General features: G+C 37.1%; 1 protein-coding gene across 1 annotated transcript in view; it reads left to right on the top strand.

Moving 5' to 3' along the window:
- LOC109972696 (trichohyalin-like) overlaps positions 1-13227 on the top strand; it is a gene marked incomplete at its 3' end in the record, with an annotated part of 16241 nt that extends 3014 nt beyond the window's left edge. Inside the window, exons 2-6 of the mRNA XM_020621732.1 lie at positions 1291-1314; positions 1484-1552; positions 3228-3458; positions 8374-9176; positions 9937-13227. Coding sequence (XP_020477388.1) covers positions 1531-1552; positions 3228-3458; positions 8374-9176; positions 9937-13227 — 4347 coding nt within the window. The remainder of the gene's footprint in view (positions 1-1290; positions 1315-1483; positions 1553-3227; positions 3459-8373; positions 9177-9936) is intronic.
- Positions 13228-13233: the final 6 nt, after the last annotated feature.

Genomic DNA, 13233 nt, shown 5'->3' on the forward strand with positions numbered 1-13233 from the left:
GGCATGTCCCACCGGGAGGAGGCCCCGGGGAAGACCCAGGACACGCTGGAGGGACTATGTCTCTTGGCTGGCCTGGGAACGCCTTGGCATTCCCCCGGAGGAGCTGGAGGAAGTGTCTGGAGAGAGGGAAGTCTGGGCATCTTTGCTTAGACTGCTGCCCCTGCGACCCGGTCCCGGATAAGCGGAGGAAAATGGATGGATGGATGGATGGATGTTTTTATTCCTATTTATCTCATTTCACAATGAGCATTCCTTGTCTGTCTGCATTGTTTACTGCCTGTTTGTACTGCTTATTTTGCATTGTTTGCTGTATGTTAATACTGCTTTTGTTATATTACAACAGTCTTATGTTGGTTTACTGTTTACTTGCCCTTAGCATGGGGATATGTACATGCACATTGAGAGATGCTGTACCAGAGTTAAATTCCTCGTGTGTCTGACACACCTGGCCAGATTCTGATTCAGTAAATTTGCAGTGCTTGATTAAATTTCATCTAAGCTGTCATGCTTTTTCCCAAATAATGCATGAACTTTACACCTCCAAAACAATAAAAGGACAATCTGATTGACATTAAACCACAAATCATGTTATTTATCTTGAAAGTTTACCTTTCAAACAACTTCACTACTTTCTACTTAAAGCCCTCCCCCATAACAGGTGAGATTCTGCTTGCTTCTAACTCTCCAGACTTGCCTCTTTTTATGCAGTGCATGCCGCTGCTTGATAATTCTAATAAAAGATAATGCTGAAAACAGCACTAAAAGCTAGCTACACATTATTATAAGTCAAATGCTTGATAGCTGTGTTTCACTAATTAATTTTGAACCATATTTAACTATGCTTTAGATTGCAGAGTAGCACTCCAACTATCAAAGCATTGCTTGCACACCTTTCCTGTGCGAGTATATTATCTATTGCCTTCTTATATAGTCAGTGCTTAAGTACATCAGAAAAGCTAAGGGAAACCCTAGACCCCAAGCCAAACATGGACCCCACCCTTATCAGCTGAGACCAGACTTACAGAGCAAGATGTTTTACCATCCAAACATACACACACACATTCTGGGTGTCACAGGTATCTGACAGTCAAACCTGGTGGTCAACAAACATGGAGGGAGGAGATATACACTGTTTTGAAGATGATAATTCCATCCTGCCTCATTTCCATAGATATCCACCAAGTTTTACACCCAAGCAGACCAGCGCAGCACTCTGTCAAATGATTTGCTATAAGGGGTCTTGTCTTCTAACACTTTAAGCCTAACATGGTTTATTGTGTTTTTGTACAGAACTCAAGACAAAAGAAAGCTCAGGTAAGGAAAAAATCCAATTTGTAATTGTTTAATACATTTATTTGCTTATAACAACATTGTAATATTTAATAAATCAGCTTCATCTAAGTGAAACAAATTAAGCACTGTTTTACCTGTGTTAACTACTTTATGCTTTTCTACCTCTAATTTTTGTATGATCCCTACACAGACCTGTCATCACAACAATCAACAACTTTTAATCAGTTATTTGGAATTATGGCCAAATCAACAGAACATGGTATGTATTATTGTTTTATGCCTAAAAATTATGTTTTGTTCTCAACAACAAATACACTCATTGGCCACTTTATTAGGTACACCTGTACAATTGTGTGCACTTCAGTGCAACACTTCCACTTTAACATCTGTGTTTATGAAGTGCAAAATGTTTCAGATTTTGGTGAAATTGTCATAAATGTATAAATTCAGTTATATGTTTATTATTGAGGTTATAAAGGTGGTGTTGCACTGGACCACATTATATTCAGAGGCGTTTCTAATATTCTGACCCTCTCATGTATGTAGCTGAGGAGGACAAAAATTTAGAGACACCTCTGAATATAATGTAGTCCAGTACAACACAACCTTCAACTATGACCTCAATAATAAACAAATAGTTACATTCATACATTTATGACAATTTCACAAAAAGTCACAATTTGAGCTTCATAAAAACAAATATTAAGGTGGAAGTGTTGCACTGAAATGCACACAATTGTACAGGTGTACCTAATAAAGTGGCCGATGAGTGAATTTGTTAATACCTGTGAATGTTCAATATGTGGTAAACACACTTTCAAAAGTAATCTCAGTCTGCTAGTGTCTAAACTTACTGCATGTAGATATTTCTGCCAGTAATGTGTAGTTCCTCAAAAATTTAAAACCAGCTTTCTATTTGATGCACCAGTCTGCATTTTTGAAAGGCTAGGTTTTAACATTTTGAATACAGTATATAATGGGGACGGGCACTGATTTTTGAATATTCGAATAGTCATTAAATTTAAAAACATCTAATATTTAATGCAACTATGATTTTGTCTTTAAAAACAAAGAGCCACTGTTTTCTCTCACTTTTACTGGAAATAACGTGATAACAAGGTCAGTGTATCATTTTATTACAGCACCAAACACTAACAGCAGAAACATGCAAAGACTAAAGCCATCACAAAGTTCTGTGTGGAACTTCTTCAAGAAAATAAACGTAAATGAGGTGCAGGGCAAACTCTGCTGAGTTAGCATATTATAAATCAACAACAACCATGCACAGCCATTTGAAGGTGAAACATCCAGCAGAAAGTGGGGTGTGGGCCGCAGATCAACAGTCAGTGGCTTTGTCATCCAAAGAAGGCAGTTTGATGATCAACATGCATCACAAACAACGGCCCCCATCACAAAGATGATAGAAAAAGACCTGCTACCCATTAGCTTCATCAAGGGGGAGGGTTTTTGAAGTGTGATGGCATTTGTTCAGCCAGAGTAAACAATCCCATCAAGAAAAATGGCACAACTGGATAAAATGTATGATGATGATTAATGTGAGGTACATGGTCGTTTGACAAGTGTTGAAAAGGTAGGTGGACACAAAGTGCAAAGTACAGACTGCTGTTCTTCAGACTAAACAATGCCAGAGCAGCATGATACTGAAAACCTGGTGAATGTGCTTTCCACTGTTGTGGAACACTGGGGACGTACAGGTAGAGTCACAGAACGCACATGTGACAACCATAGCAATATGGTGGGGTGTCAAAAAGTTTTTTAGCTTGTAATGCCCATTCCTAGTATGTAACAGATTGAAAACCCACCTAGAAACTGCAAACAACTAGATACACATTTCTGCTTGTTAAATTCTCTAAGGTAGCAAATACAGAGTATCAAGTCCCTGCAAGATGAGTGACCACTAATGTCATTTGTAGTGGAAACCTTCCTGGAGGAATTCAGGGAGCAGATCATTGCTGGACTGAGATCCCCTGGAGCCATACTAGAGGCCTGGGTCTCACAGCAGCCAGCGACTATCACTGAAGGTCTGACACTACAGGAACAAGTGAGGGTGCTGTTTGGCATTGTGGAGGAAGGGACATCACAATCAAAAGTTGGCTTGTACCAGATACTTTCCCACAAGGAACCTGAGCTTATAGCTAATCTAGGTAAGACACATCAGTCAGAAATTATTCAGTGGTATACAGTATGTTTTAAACATCTAACACTCCTGTGCAATTTAATGTGTTAACTACAAGGTAATACAAGGTATAACAAATTATGACTGCCACTAACTCAAAACCATGGTGTTGCCTTTTGTAAACATATACACCATCAAAGCATAGTGTATTTTCAAAATGTTAGCTGCTAACATTTTGCAGATACTGTACATTCATACTGAAACACTATTACGTGAAATGTTAAACGCAACTCTGAAAAACATTTTTGTTTTACACTTGATTCCCTATAATATCTTTGTGCCAACTAAAACACAATCATGGAATTTATGTATAATGTATAATAATTAGTGCTGTCAGTCAAAATATTTAGTCGTGATTAATCGTACAATTGTCCATAGTTAACTTGCGATTAGTCTTAAATTAATCATTTTTTTCTGTTCTAAACAGTGGTGAAAAGTAACTAAGTAGATTTACTCAAGTACTGTACTTAAGTACAATTTTGAGGTATCTGTACTTTGAGTATTTTCATCTTCTCTTAGTTTATACTCTCACTTCACTACATTTTAGAGGCAAATATTGCACAAATATTTACTACACTACATTTATTTTATAACTTTCATTACTAGTTACTTTTAATAACCAGATTCCTACAAAAAATGCAGTACAATTATTAGACCTCTTTGATCTGTGGTGGAAAATTGACAAGCTACTCAGCATGAATTCAAATTAAATGCATATAGGCCAGTAAAAACTAGCTCCACCTTTACCAGCTGCAACATTAAATGTGATGTTCACAATAACGCATCAGTCATTACATTACAATAATATGATACAAGGGAATGTGAAATGCGCTGTTCTGCATAATAAGTACTTTTACTTTTAGTACTTTAAGTATGTTTTGATGCTGATACTTTTGTACTTATACTTAACATTTTGAATGCAGGACTTTTACTTGTAACAGAGTATTTTTACCCTGTTGTATTACTACTTTTACTTAAGTAAAGGATCTGAGAACAACTGGTTCTAAATGTACCTTAAAGGGACCCCAGGGTAACTGATTACTGAGAGAAGTCTAGTAGTCTCTGGTGAGTTCAGCCATGTTTGTCCAAATGCTTCCTCCACTTTAGCTTTCTTGTCTTCATACATGTTGTGTAACCTGGTTACAGCAGTGACTCTCACAGGCAGTTCATATGTGCAGTCTTTGGATGTGATGAGAATTATTTCAAGCAGATCCTCGTCCTCCACAGTGTTAATCAGCCTGCAGGCTGTAGCCACCCATTTAGCTATTGCTGTTGAAGGTTTGTTGCAAACTGTCCACTGTGGTCTGCCTTTGGTGAGGGGGAGGAGGGCTCTCTGTATCAGCTGTGTACTTGGCCAGCAAGTAGTATTTGAGACTTGATGTACTCTGGTGGTAACTCAGTTCACATTGACAGTAAATGCAAATAATGTTGGTCTTGCTGAGAGAACCACCTGGCAGGGCTGTGAAGCTGCCATTCAAAAGACCCCTGTCTTTAACCATTTCTGCTCAAGGAGGTTTGTTTCTGTTTGCCATGCAAAACGTTACTGTTGCATCACATCCTGATTTCCTAAACTGCAGGTTGGGCTGAGGGTCATCATCACCAAATGTGCGTGCATTAATCGCGCGTCAAAAGAAATAGTGGCATAAAAAACTATTTGCATGAACTCGTTATTATTGCGTTAACTTTGACAGCCCTAATAATAATACTACTACATTTGACTGAGGTTAAATGGTGAATGGGTAAAACTATGGAGTAATTTAAGTGCGGACATAAAAAATAGTAATAGAATTGAGGAGTTTAAACATAAATATAAAGGTATGTGTCAATCAAGATATATGCAAGAACAGGCTTAATGATTAATTAGAACATTGTGGGTGTGGTGTATGAATGTTAACACTCTGTAATAATTTTTTAATATATTACTTGTGTGGTGTAGAAGATAATTATTTAAGAATGTAATTATGTAAGAATGTTAACACTCTGTTATAATTCTTTAGTATATTACTTGTGTGGTGTAGAAGAGAATTATTTATGTAGAGATACTGCTTGCAAATCAATGATGGTAAGATGATGTCAGGAGGTAGGACTGGATAAGTCTGACTTCTTCCTACTCCATTCAAGCATGTACTAGGTATAAGCAAATTGATATTGGATCGGCATTTGTTGGATATGTGTAAAATTATGTGTGTTGACATAACTGTCTTTACATGCGTGAAAGAATAAATAAATCAAATCAAATCAAATGCACTAGGTTTAAGTATCTATATTTAGGCAGCAAAACTACTTGCACAGTACCTTAATATTTTTACTCATGTACCATATATACAACTTTGAAGTACTTACTTCACTTAAGTATTTACATTTTATGGTACTTTATACTATATTGTACACTATATTTCAGAGAGAAATTTCATATTCAGATCCTCTGAGAGGAGAAATGGGGGAGGAGGAGATGAAGGCTGGAGCTTGGAGGAGATGGCCTTGAAATATGTTCTGAGATTTGAAACAGAAGTCTAGTTTTAGCACTAGGCAGAGAGGAAGAGAAAGCGAGGACTAGAGGTTGAGAAGACAAGGTCCAGCTCATTGCCAGCTTTGTGAAAGTGGGATAGACTGAATGGTTTTTGAAGACTTATAGGCCCCTTTCAAACACTGGAACCCTGAAATTCTCCATATGTTGAGCTAGAGTGAGTCCAAGTGAGAATACAGCAGTGTATAGTCTGGAGTATTCACACAGAGCTAGTGGGCGTGTTGATGACGTTCTATCATGTAACCGGTGCAAAAGCAGAAGAACACAAACAGTCATTTACAATGAAGACACCAACGAAATTATCCACACAACAATAGACACAACAATATTTAGGAACTTCTGTCATTAAGAATCATCAGATAAGGCAAGAGACTTGGTTATTGTGACCGCGTTATATCCTGCATCCTGTGTACTCTGCCTAGGCGCACCTCCCATCCATGAACTAAATGTAGGTGAGAACACATCTGACACAGACTATCTCATGTTGTGTGTTACAGTGGTGTGAAAAAGTGTTTGCCCCCTTACTGATTTCTTATCTTTTTGCATGTTTGTCACACTGTAATGTTTCAGATCGTCAAACAAATTTATATATTAGTCAAAGATAACACAAGTAAACACATCATGCAGTTTTTAAATGAAGGTTTTTATTATTAAGGGAAAACAAAATCCAAAACTATATAGCCCTGTGTGAATAAGTGTTTGCCCCCTAAACCTAATAACTGGTTGGGCCACCCTTAGCAGCAACAACTGCAATCAAGCGTTTTCGATAACTTGCCATGAGTCTTTTACAGCGCTGTGGAGGAATTTTGGCCCACTCATCTTGGCAGAATGGTTGTAAGTCAGCCACATTGGAGGGATTTCGGGCATGAACTGCCTTTTTAAGGTCATGCCACAGCATCTCAATTGGATTCAGGTCATGACGTTGACTAGGCCACTCCAGTCTTCATTTTGTTTTTCTTCAGCCATTCAGAAGTGGACTTGCTGGTGTGCTTTGGATCATTGTCCTGCTGCAGAACCCAAGTTCGCTTCAGCTTGAGGTCACAAACGGATGGCCGGACATTCTCCTCCAGGATATTTTGGTACACAGCAGAATTCATGGTTCCACTTATCACAGCATGTCTTCCAGGGCCTGAAGCAGCAAAACAGCCCCAGACCATCACACTACCACCACCATATTTTACTGTTGGTATGATGTTCTTTTTCTGAAATGCGGTGTTACTTTTACGCCACACATAATGGGACACACACCTTCCAAAAAGTTCAACTTTTGTCTCGTCTGTCCACAGAGTATTATCCCAAAAGTCTTGGGGATCATCAAGATGTTTTCTGGCAAAACTGAGACGAGCCTTTATGTTCTTTTTGCTCAGCAGTGGTTTTCGTCTTGGAACTCTGCCATGCAAACCATTTTTGCCCAGTCTCTTTCTTATGGTGGAGTCATGAACACTCACCTTAACTGAGGCAAGTGAGGCCTGCAGTTCTTTGGATGTTGTTGTGGGGTCTTTTGTGACCTCTTGGATGAGTTGTCGCTGCGCTCTTGGGGTAATTTTGGTCGGCCGGCCACTCCTGGGAAGGTTCTCCACTGTTCCATGTTTTCGCCATTTGTGGATAATGGCTCTCACTGTGGTTCGCTGCAGTCCCAAAGCTTTAGAAATGGCTTTATAACCTTTTCCAAACTGATAGAGCTCAATTATTCTCTTTCTCATTTGGTTTTGAATTTCTTTGGATCTCGGCATGATGTCTAGCTTTTGAGGATCTTTTGGTCTACTTCACTTTGTCAGGCAGGTCCTATTTAAGTGATTTCTTGATTGCGAACAGGTGTGGCAGTAATCAGGCCTGGGTGTGGCTAGAGAAATTGAACTCAGGTGCGATAAACCAGTGTTTTGACAGGGGGGCAAACACTTGTTCACACAGGGCTATATAGTTTTGGATTTTGTTTTCCCTTAATAATAAAAACCTTCATTTAAAAACTGCATGATGTGTTTACTTGTGTTATCTTTGACTAATATATAAATTTGTTTGACGATCTGAAACATTACAGTGTGACAAACATGCAAAAAGATAAGAAATCAGTAAGGGGGCAAACACTTTTTCACACCACTGTATATGTGGGAAAGGGTAACATTTGACAAAATCTGGGCCTGACTCTGTGGACAGAGTCCAGAGTTAATCTGTGAAAAGAGCTTTTTGGAAATTTCTTGTTTTCTTTTTTAAGCTTTTTTGCTTTTATAAGCATCCTTTGTCAAACTATTTTTTTCTGGTTTTAAAAATTTTGTTGCAGTGTAGACTGGCCTCACAGAAATGATTTGTTGGTCTTTTTTAAACAAGGGGATATTCTCTCCATTTTCTTGACCAACAGAGCAAAGACAACAGAACAGCAAGATGACCCAAACAGAACAGAACTGGACAATGGAAAACACAAAGCAATTAGAGTTAGATGAGATAGAAAAAAATAAACATGAACTACAGACAGAGAGAGAAAACATAGACAGAGATAAGCAGTTAGCTAAAGCAGAAATGGATGTAATGAAGAGTATGAGGGAGGATACTGAAAAGCAAAAACAGGAGCTGGACAACAAGTTGCAGAGGACAAAGAATGCGATAAGAGAGTTGGAAGTTATGAAAACTGAGATTGAACTAAAAAAAAAAGACATTGTAAAAACAATAAGAATGGGCAAAAGAAAAACAGAAGAGATAAGCAGGATGAAGAAAGAGACTGAACATGATGGACAAGAAAAGACTGAGGGGCAGAGATCAGAGCAGGAGGTGAACACGGAGGACAGATATGATAAGCATGAGATAAGAGAACAGCATGTTGACATAGCCAAAGACAAAATACAACCTAAAGAAAGTCAGTTTGAGGTAGACAGCATGGAGAAGATCACCACAGACAAAAGGGAAACTAACATGAAAAGAGTGACTGCTGGAGTAGAAGAAATCTCAAAAGAGAGAGATGAGTTAGAAATTAATAAGACAAAGATACAACAACAAAAAGAGGAAGTTGAACAAAAACTAGAACATACAATGACTGCAATTCTGACTATAGGTAAGATAAAAACTACCATAGAAAAGGCTAATGAAGAGATTAATAACACCCAAGAGGAACTGCTCAAAACCCAAAGGAAGATGGAAGAGAGCAAGGAAGAAGTCCACAAATACATGGTAAGTAAATTCTGGTTCTTTTTTCTTTATTTTTTAATTATTGGGCAAGTAATATTTCTTTTGTCCAGCAGACACTTTGACTCAATACAGCAGAAAAGGCATACTGTAGCTGTATCTAATGAAATGAATAATGGCTTTTAGGCAGTGCCAGTTCCATAGTACAGATTGTTCTAGGATACTTAATGGACCTGAGCTATCATTAATGAAGATGAGAAACAGTTGACCCAACAATGCAGATGAGTTGAAGACTTCTATCAAAGCAACCTGATCTTCACTAACATTCTTAGCAGTGCCACAGGCTGATTGCCTCCACGCCACACTGCATCGATGCAGTAATTTATGCTAAAGGAGCCCCGACCAAGTACTGAGTGCATAAATGAACATTCTCTGCAGAAGCTGGACATTTATATATTGTAAACCCTTGTATTGTAAATATTCTAATATTTTGAGATACCAGATTTTTGAGCAATAAGTCATAATCATTGAAATTAAAGCAATAAAGTGGCTTGAAATATTTTACTTTATGTGTAATGAATCCAGAATATGAGTTTCATTTTGAGTTAAATTATGAAAATCTCCATGATATTCAAATTTTTTGAGATGCACCTGTAGTTTCTTAAACTGAAGGATATTCAATAACAAAGGATGGTAATAAAAAATGAATGTCACACTAAAACTGATGGAAACAATTTTGTTGATTTAACTTGGTCACATGATAATCAATATCAAAAACAACAAATTTTTTCTTTTTTCTGTGAAGGACAAGGTAGCTTCCATGAATGCCCAGATCAGCAGATGGATCTTGACAGAATCTGTAATCAAAAAGACCTTTTTAGCAAATGTATCTAAACTTCAAGAACCACAGAGAGAAACACGCAGAAAATTCCTCAAAGAAACACTGGATTTTCCAACAGGCAACAAAGGAGCAGAAGATGACATTACAAAAACAGCTGTGTCTTTGCAACAATCCATTACATTAGAAGACCAGCATCAAAGTGAAGGAATAGAAGAACGTGAACATGGACAATCAGATCAAAAACATTTTTTTGCTGTGGACTTAAAGGAAGAGCAGAATACCTTCTTACAGATGCAGACAGAAATCCATGAAGAAACATTAATAGATGATTATAAGACAGAATTAAAAATAAATCAAAGAGAATATGAAGCAGTGGAAAAACAAATATACATGCTCAAGGAGAGAGAGGAGAAAATAACGGAGCAAATAAGATATGCTATAAAGAACATGGAGGAAAAAAGTCGTGAGATTAAAAGGGTCATTATGGAAATAAATGACCTGCAGATCCAGAGATCAGAGTTGGAACCTGTCTTAGAATTTACAGTCAAGGAAAGTGGAAATTTGGAGGAACAAGAGACTGGGATGCTGAAAGAAACAGAACACAGAGGCATTTGGAAGGTAAACACAGATGTTTTAAAATATGAAATAAATAAATATGAAGTCCAAATTCAAAAAGAGGAGAGTAAAATAAAACAAGTAATTGATGAGTCTGATTTGATAAAAGTGGATGTTGACAAGCAAGAAAAAAGTCAGGTGTCAAAGAAAAAAGTACAGACCGATAATGAGGAGATACACAGAGATTCTGGTAAAAAAGACACAGGAAGTGCTGATATACAAAAACTTAGAGCAGAGATTTGTAGAACACAGGAAATCCTAACATCAGTGAAACTAGAATTTCAAAACCAAGCTGAAAACAGTAACACTGACAAATATCATAAAGAAGAGAGTGAAACTGAAGTATTGATACAAGAGATTAAACAATTCCAGGAGTTTTTGAAAATGGTAAAAACCGCAATTAGGCAAAGTGAAATGCATTTCAAAGAAGAAATGAGCAACATAAAATTGATGAAAGCTGTAGCAAGAAAACAAAAAAGAAAACTGGATCAAAGGTTAGAGAACACTTTGAGAGAAAGAGATGAATTAGATATTTTAAAAATAAAAATGCAGAGACAAACAGACGTTTTTAAGAAGAAGTTAGAGAAAATGTCAAAAGTTAAGAGCACCATAGAGAAAATTATTATGGAGGAGACCAAAGTAAAACACAGACAGTTAGAAGACCTGAGCAATAAGATTGATGCTATTACACAAGACTTGGAAAACACGACAGAAAAGAAACACGACAGAACTGAAATGGATACAGAAGAGGATAAACTGACAAAGAAGCGAACAGGGAAAGAAACAAAGGATAAAATCATAACACTCAGGCTAGATAAGGAGAAACTGGAGGAAGATATAAAAATGATACTGGACAGTTTGGATCAGAAAACCAGAGAAACTGAACAACTGAAAAAATTAATAAATGAAGTGAAACAGAAGAGAGAGAGTGAAGAGACTGAGATACTGAAACAGATTCAAGTGGAGAAGGAGAATGTGAGTAGAGCAATACAGCAAGCTGAGGCAGAAAGGCATGAGAGTAACTGTTTAAGGGATGATATTGAAAGACAGAAACAAGAGCTGGATGACAGAGCACAAATGATAAAAAGAGAAACAAGAGAAATGGACCTCCTGAAGTCAGAGCTGGAAATAAAGAAAAAAGAAAGAGAACACATATTTAGAAAAAGCCTGAGAAGAAAGGAGGAAAGTGATATAATGAGGAATAAAATACAAAGAGAAAAATTGCTGAGGAGTGTGATCAAAAAGGAAAAAAGACAATTAGACCAAAGACAAGAGAAAACCATGAGAGACTGTGATGAATGTGAAATGCTGAGGAAAAGACTGCAACAAAATGAGGAAGAGCTGGCTGAGGAGAAGCAAAGGATCAAAGACCAGGCTACTCTTATCCAAGTACTTAGAGAATATCAAAAACAAACCTTAGAAAAGAAACTGGTGAAAAAAGTCAACATGGAGAAGGAAATCCCAAAGGTCACTAATACCGTTATTGACCTTCAAAATATGACACAAAATATGCATGTACATTTGGAAATAATTAGGAGTGATATCGGAAGGCTGGAAAATATAAATGTTCAATTAGAAAAACAAAAAGAATGGCTCAAAGCATTAAATGCTGAGAATAGGACTGTGAGAGATTGCATGAGCAGAATAAAATCTCAGAAAAAGATGGATTTTGAAAGAATTATCATACAATCAAAAGCAGAAATGGACGAACTGTTACAAATGAAGGATGATATCCAAAAACAAAAGCAGGAGCTTGATAATAGACTAGGGACAGTTAAAAAAGAAAAAAGAGACATGGAAGTGCTGATGTCTGAGTTAATGCTCAAAAAAAGAGAACACCAACAGATGATCCGCAAAGGCATTCGAAAAGAACAGGAAGTTAAACAGTTGTGGACTGAGGTTAAAGAAGAAAAAGAAGCCCTCAAGAGAGAGACACAGAAGAGGAGAAAAGAACTTGACCAGAAACTGGAGAGGATCATCAGAGAAAGTGATGAACTAGAAATCATAAGGCTGAAACTGCAAAGAGAAAAGGATGAGAGCAGAGGTGAAATAAATATCAGAAAAGAAAGCGAGAGAGATATAAAGAAAGCAGAGTTAGTTCTGAAAGAGAAACAAATTAAAGAAAAAGAGTTGCTGAAGCAAAAAACAGAAGATTTGGAGACACAAGAAGAAAGAATGAAACAAGAAACACTGCACTTGGAACTGATAAGGTCTACCATAGTGGAGCAACTGCATATATTAAAACGTGACATAGAAATGGAAAAAGACAAGTGGGAAACCACAAAATATAACCTACAAAAAAAGAAAGAATATGCAGACTGTGTGTTTGATAATATAAACACAGAGAAAATCATGATTAAAAGTCTCAAACTTCAAGTTCAGACAGACATAAAGAAACTTGACAATACCATTAACACGATGACCTTAAAGGAAGAAGAACAAAAAATCAAGGATGAAGACATGAAAAGACTAAAACAAAAATTACAAAATATGGAAAACAATCTACAGGCAGAAAAAGAAAAACTGGGATTTTTGAGGGAGGAACTGAACGAACAGAAAGAAGTGGTTGAAACTGCTTTGAAGAGCATCAGTGGAGAAAGAGAACAGCTCATTCACATTAAAACTGACATTGAACAAGAGAGAGAA

Source organism: Monopterus albus, unplaced genomic scaffold (genome assembly GCF_001952655.1).
Source record: "Monopterus albus unplaced genomic scaffold, M_albus_1.0 scaffold267.1, whole genome shotgun sequence".
Classification (NCBI taxonomy): domain Eukaryota; kingdom Metazoa; phylum Chordata; class Actinopteri; order Synbranchiformes; family Synbranchidae; genus Monopterus; species Monopterus albus.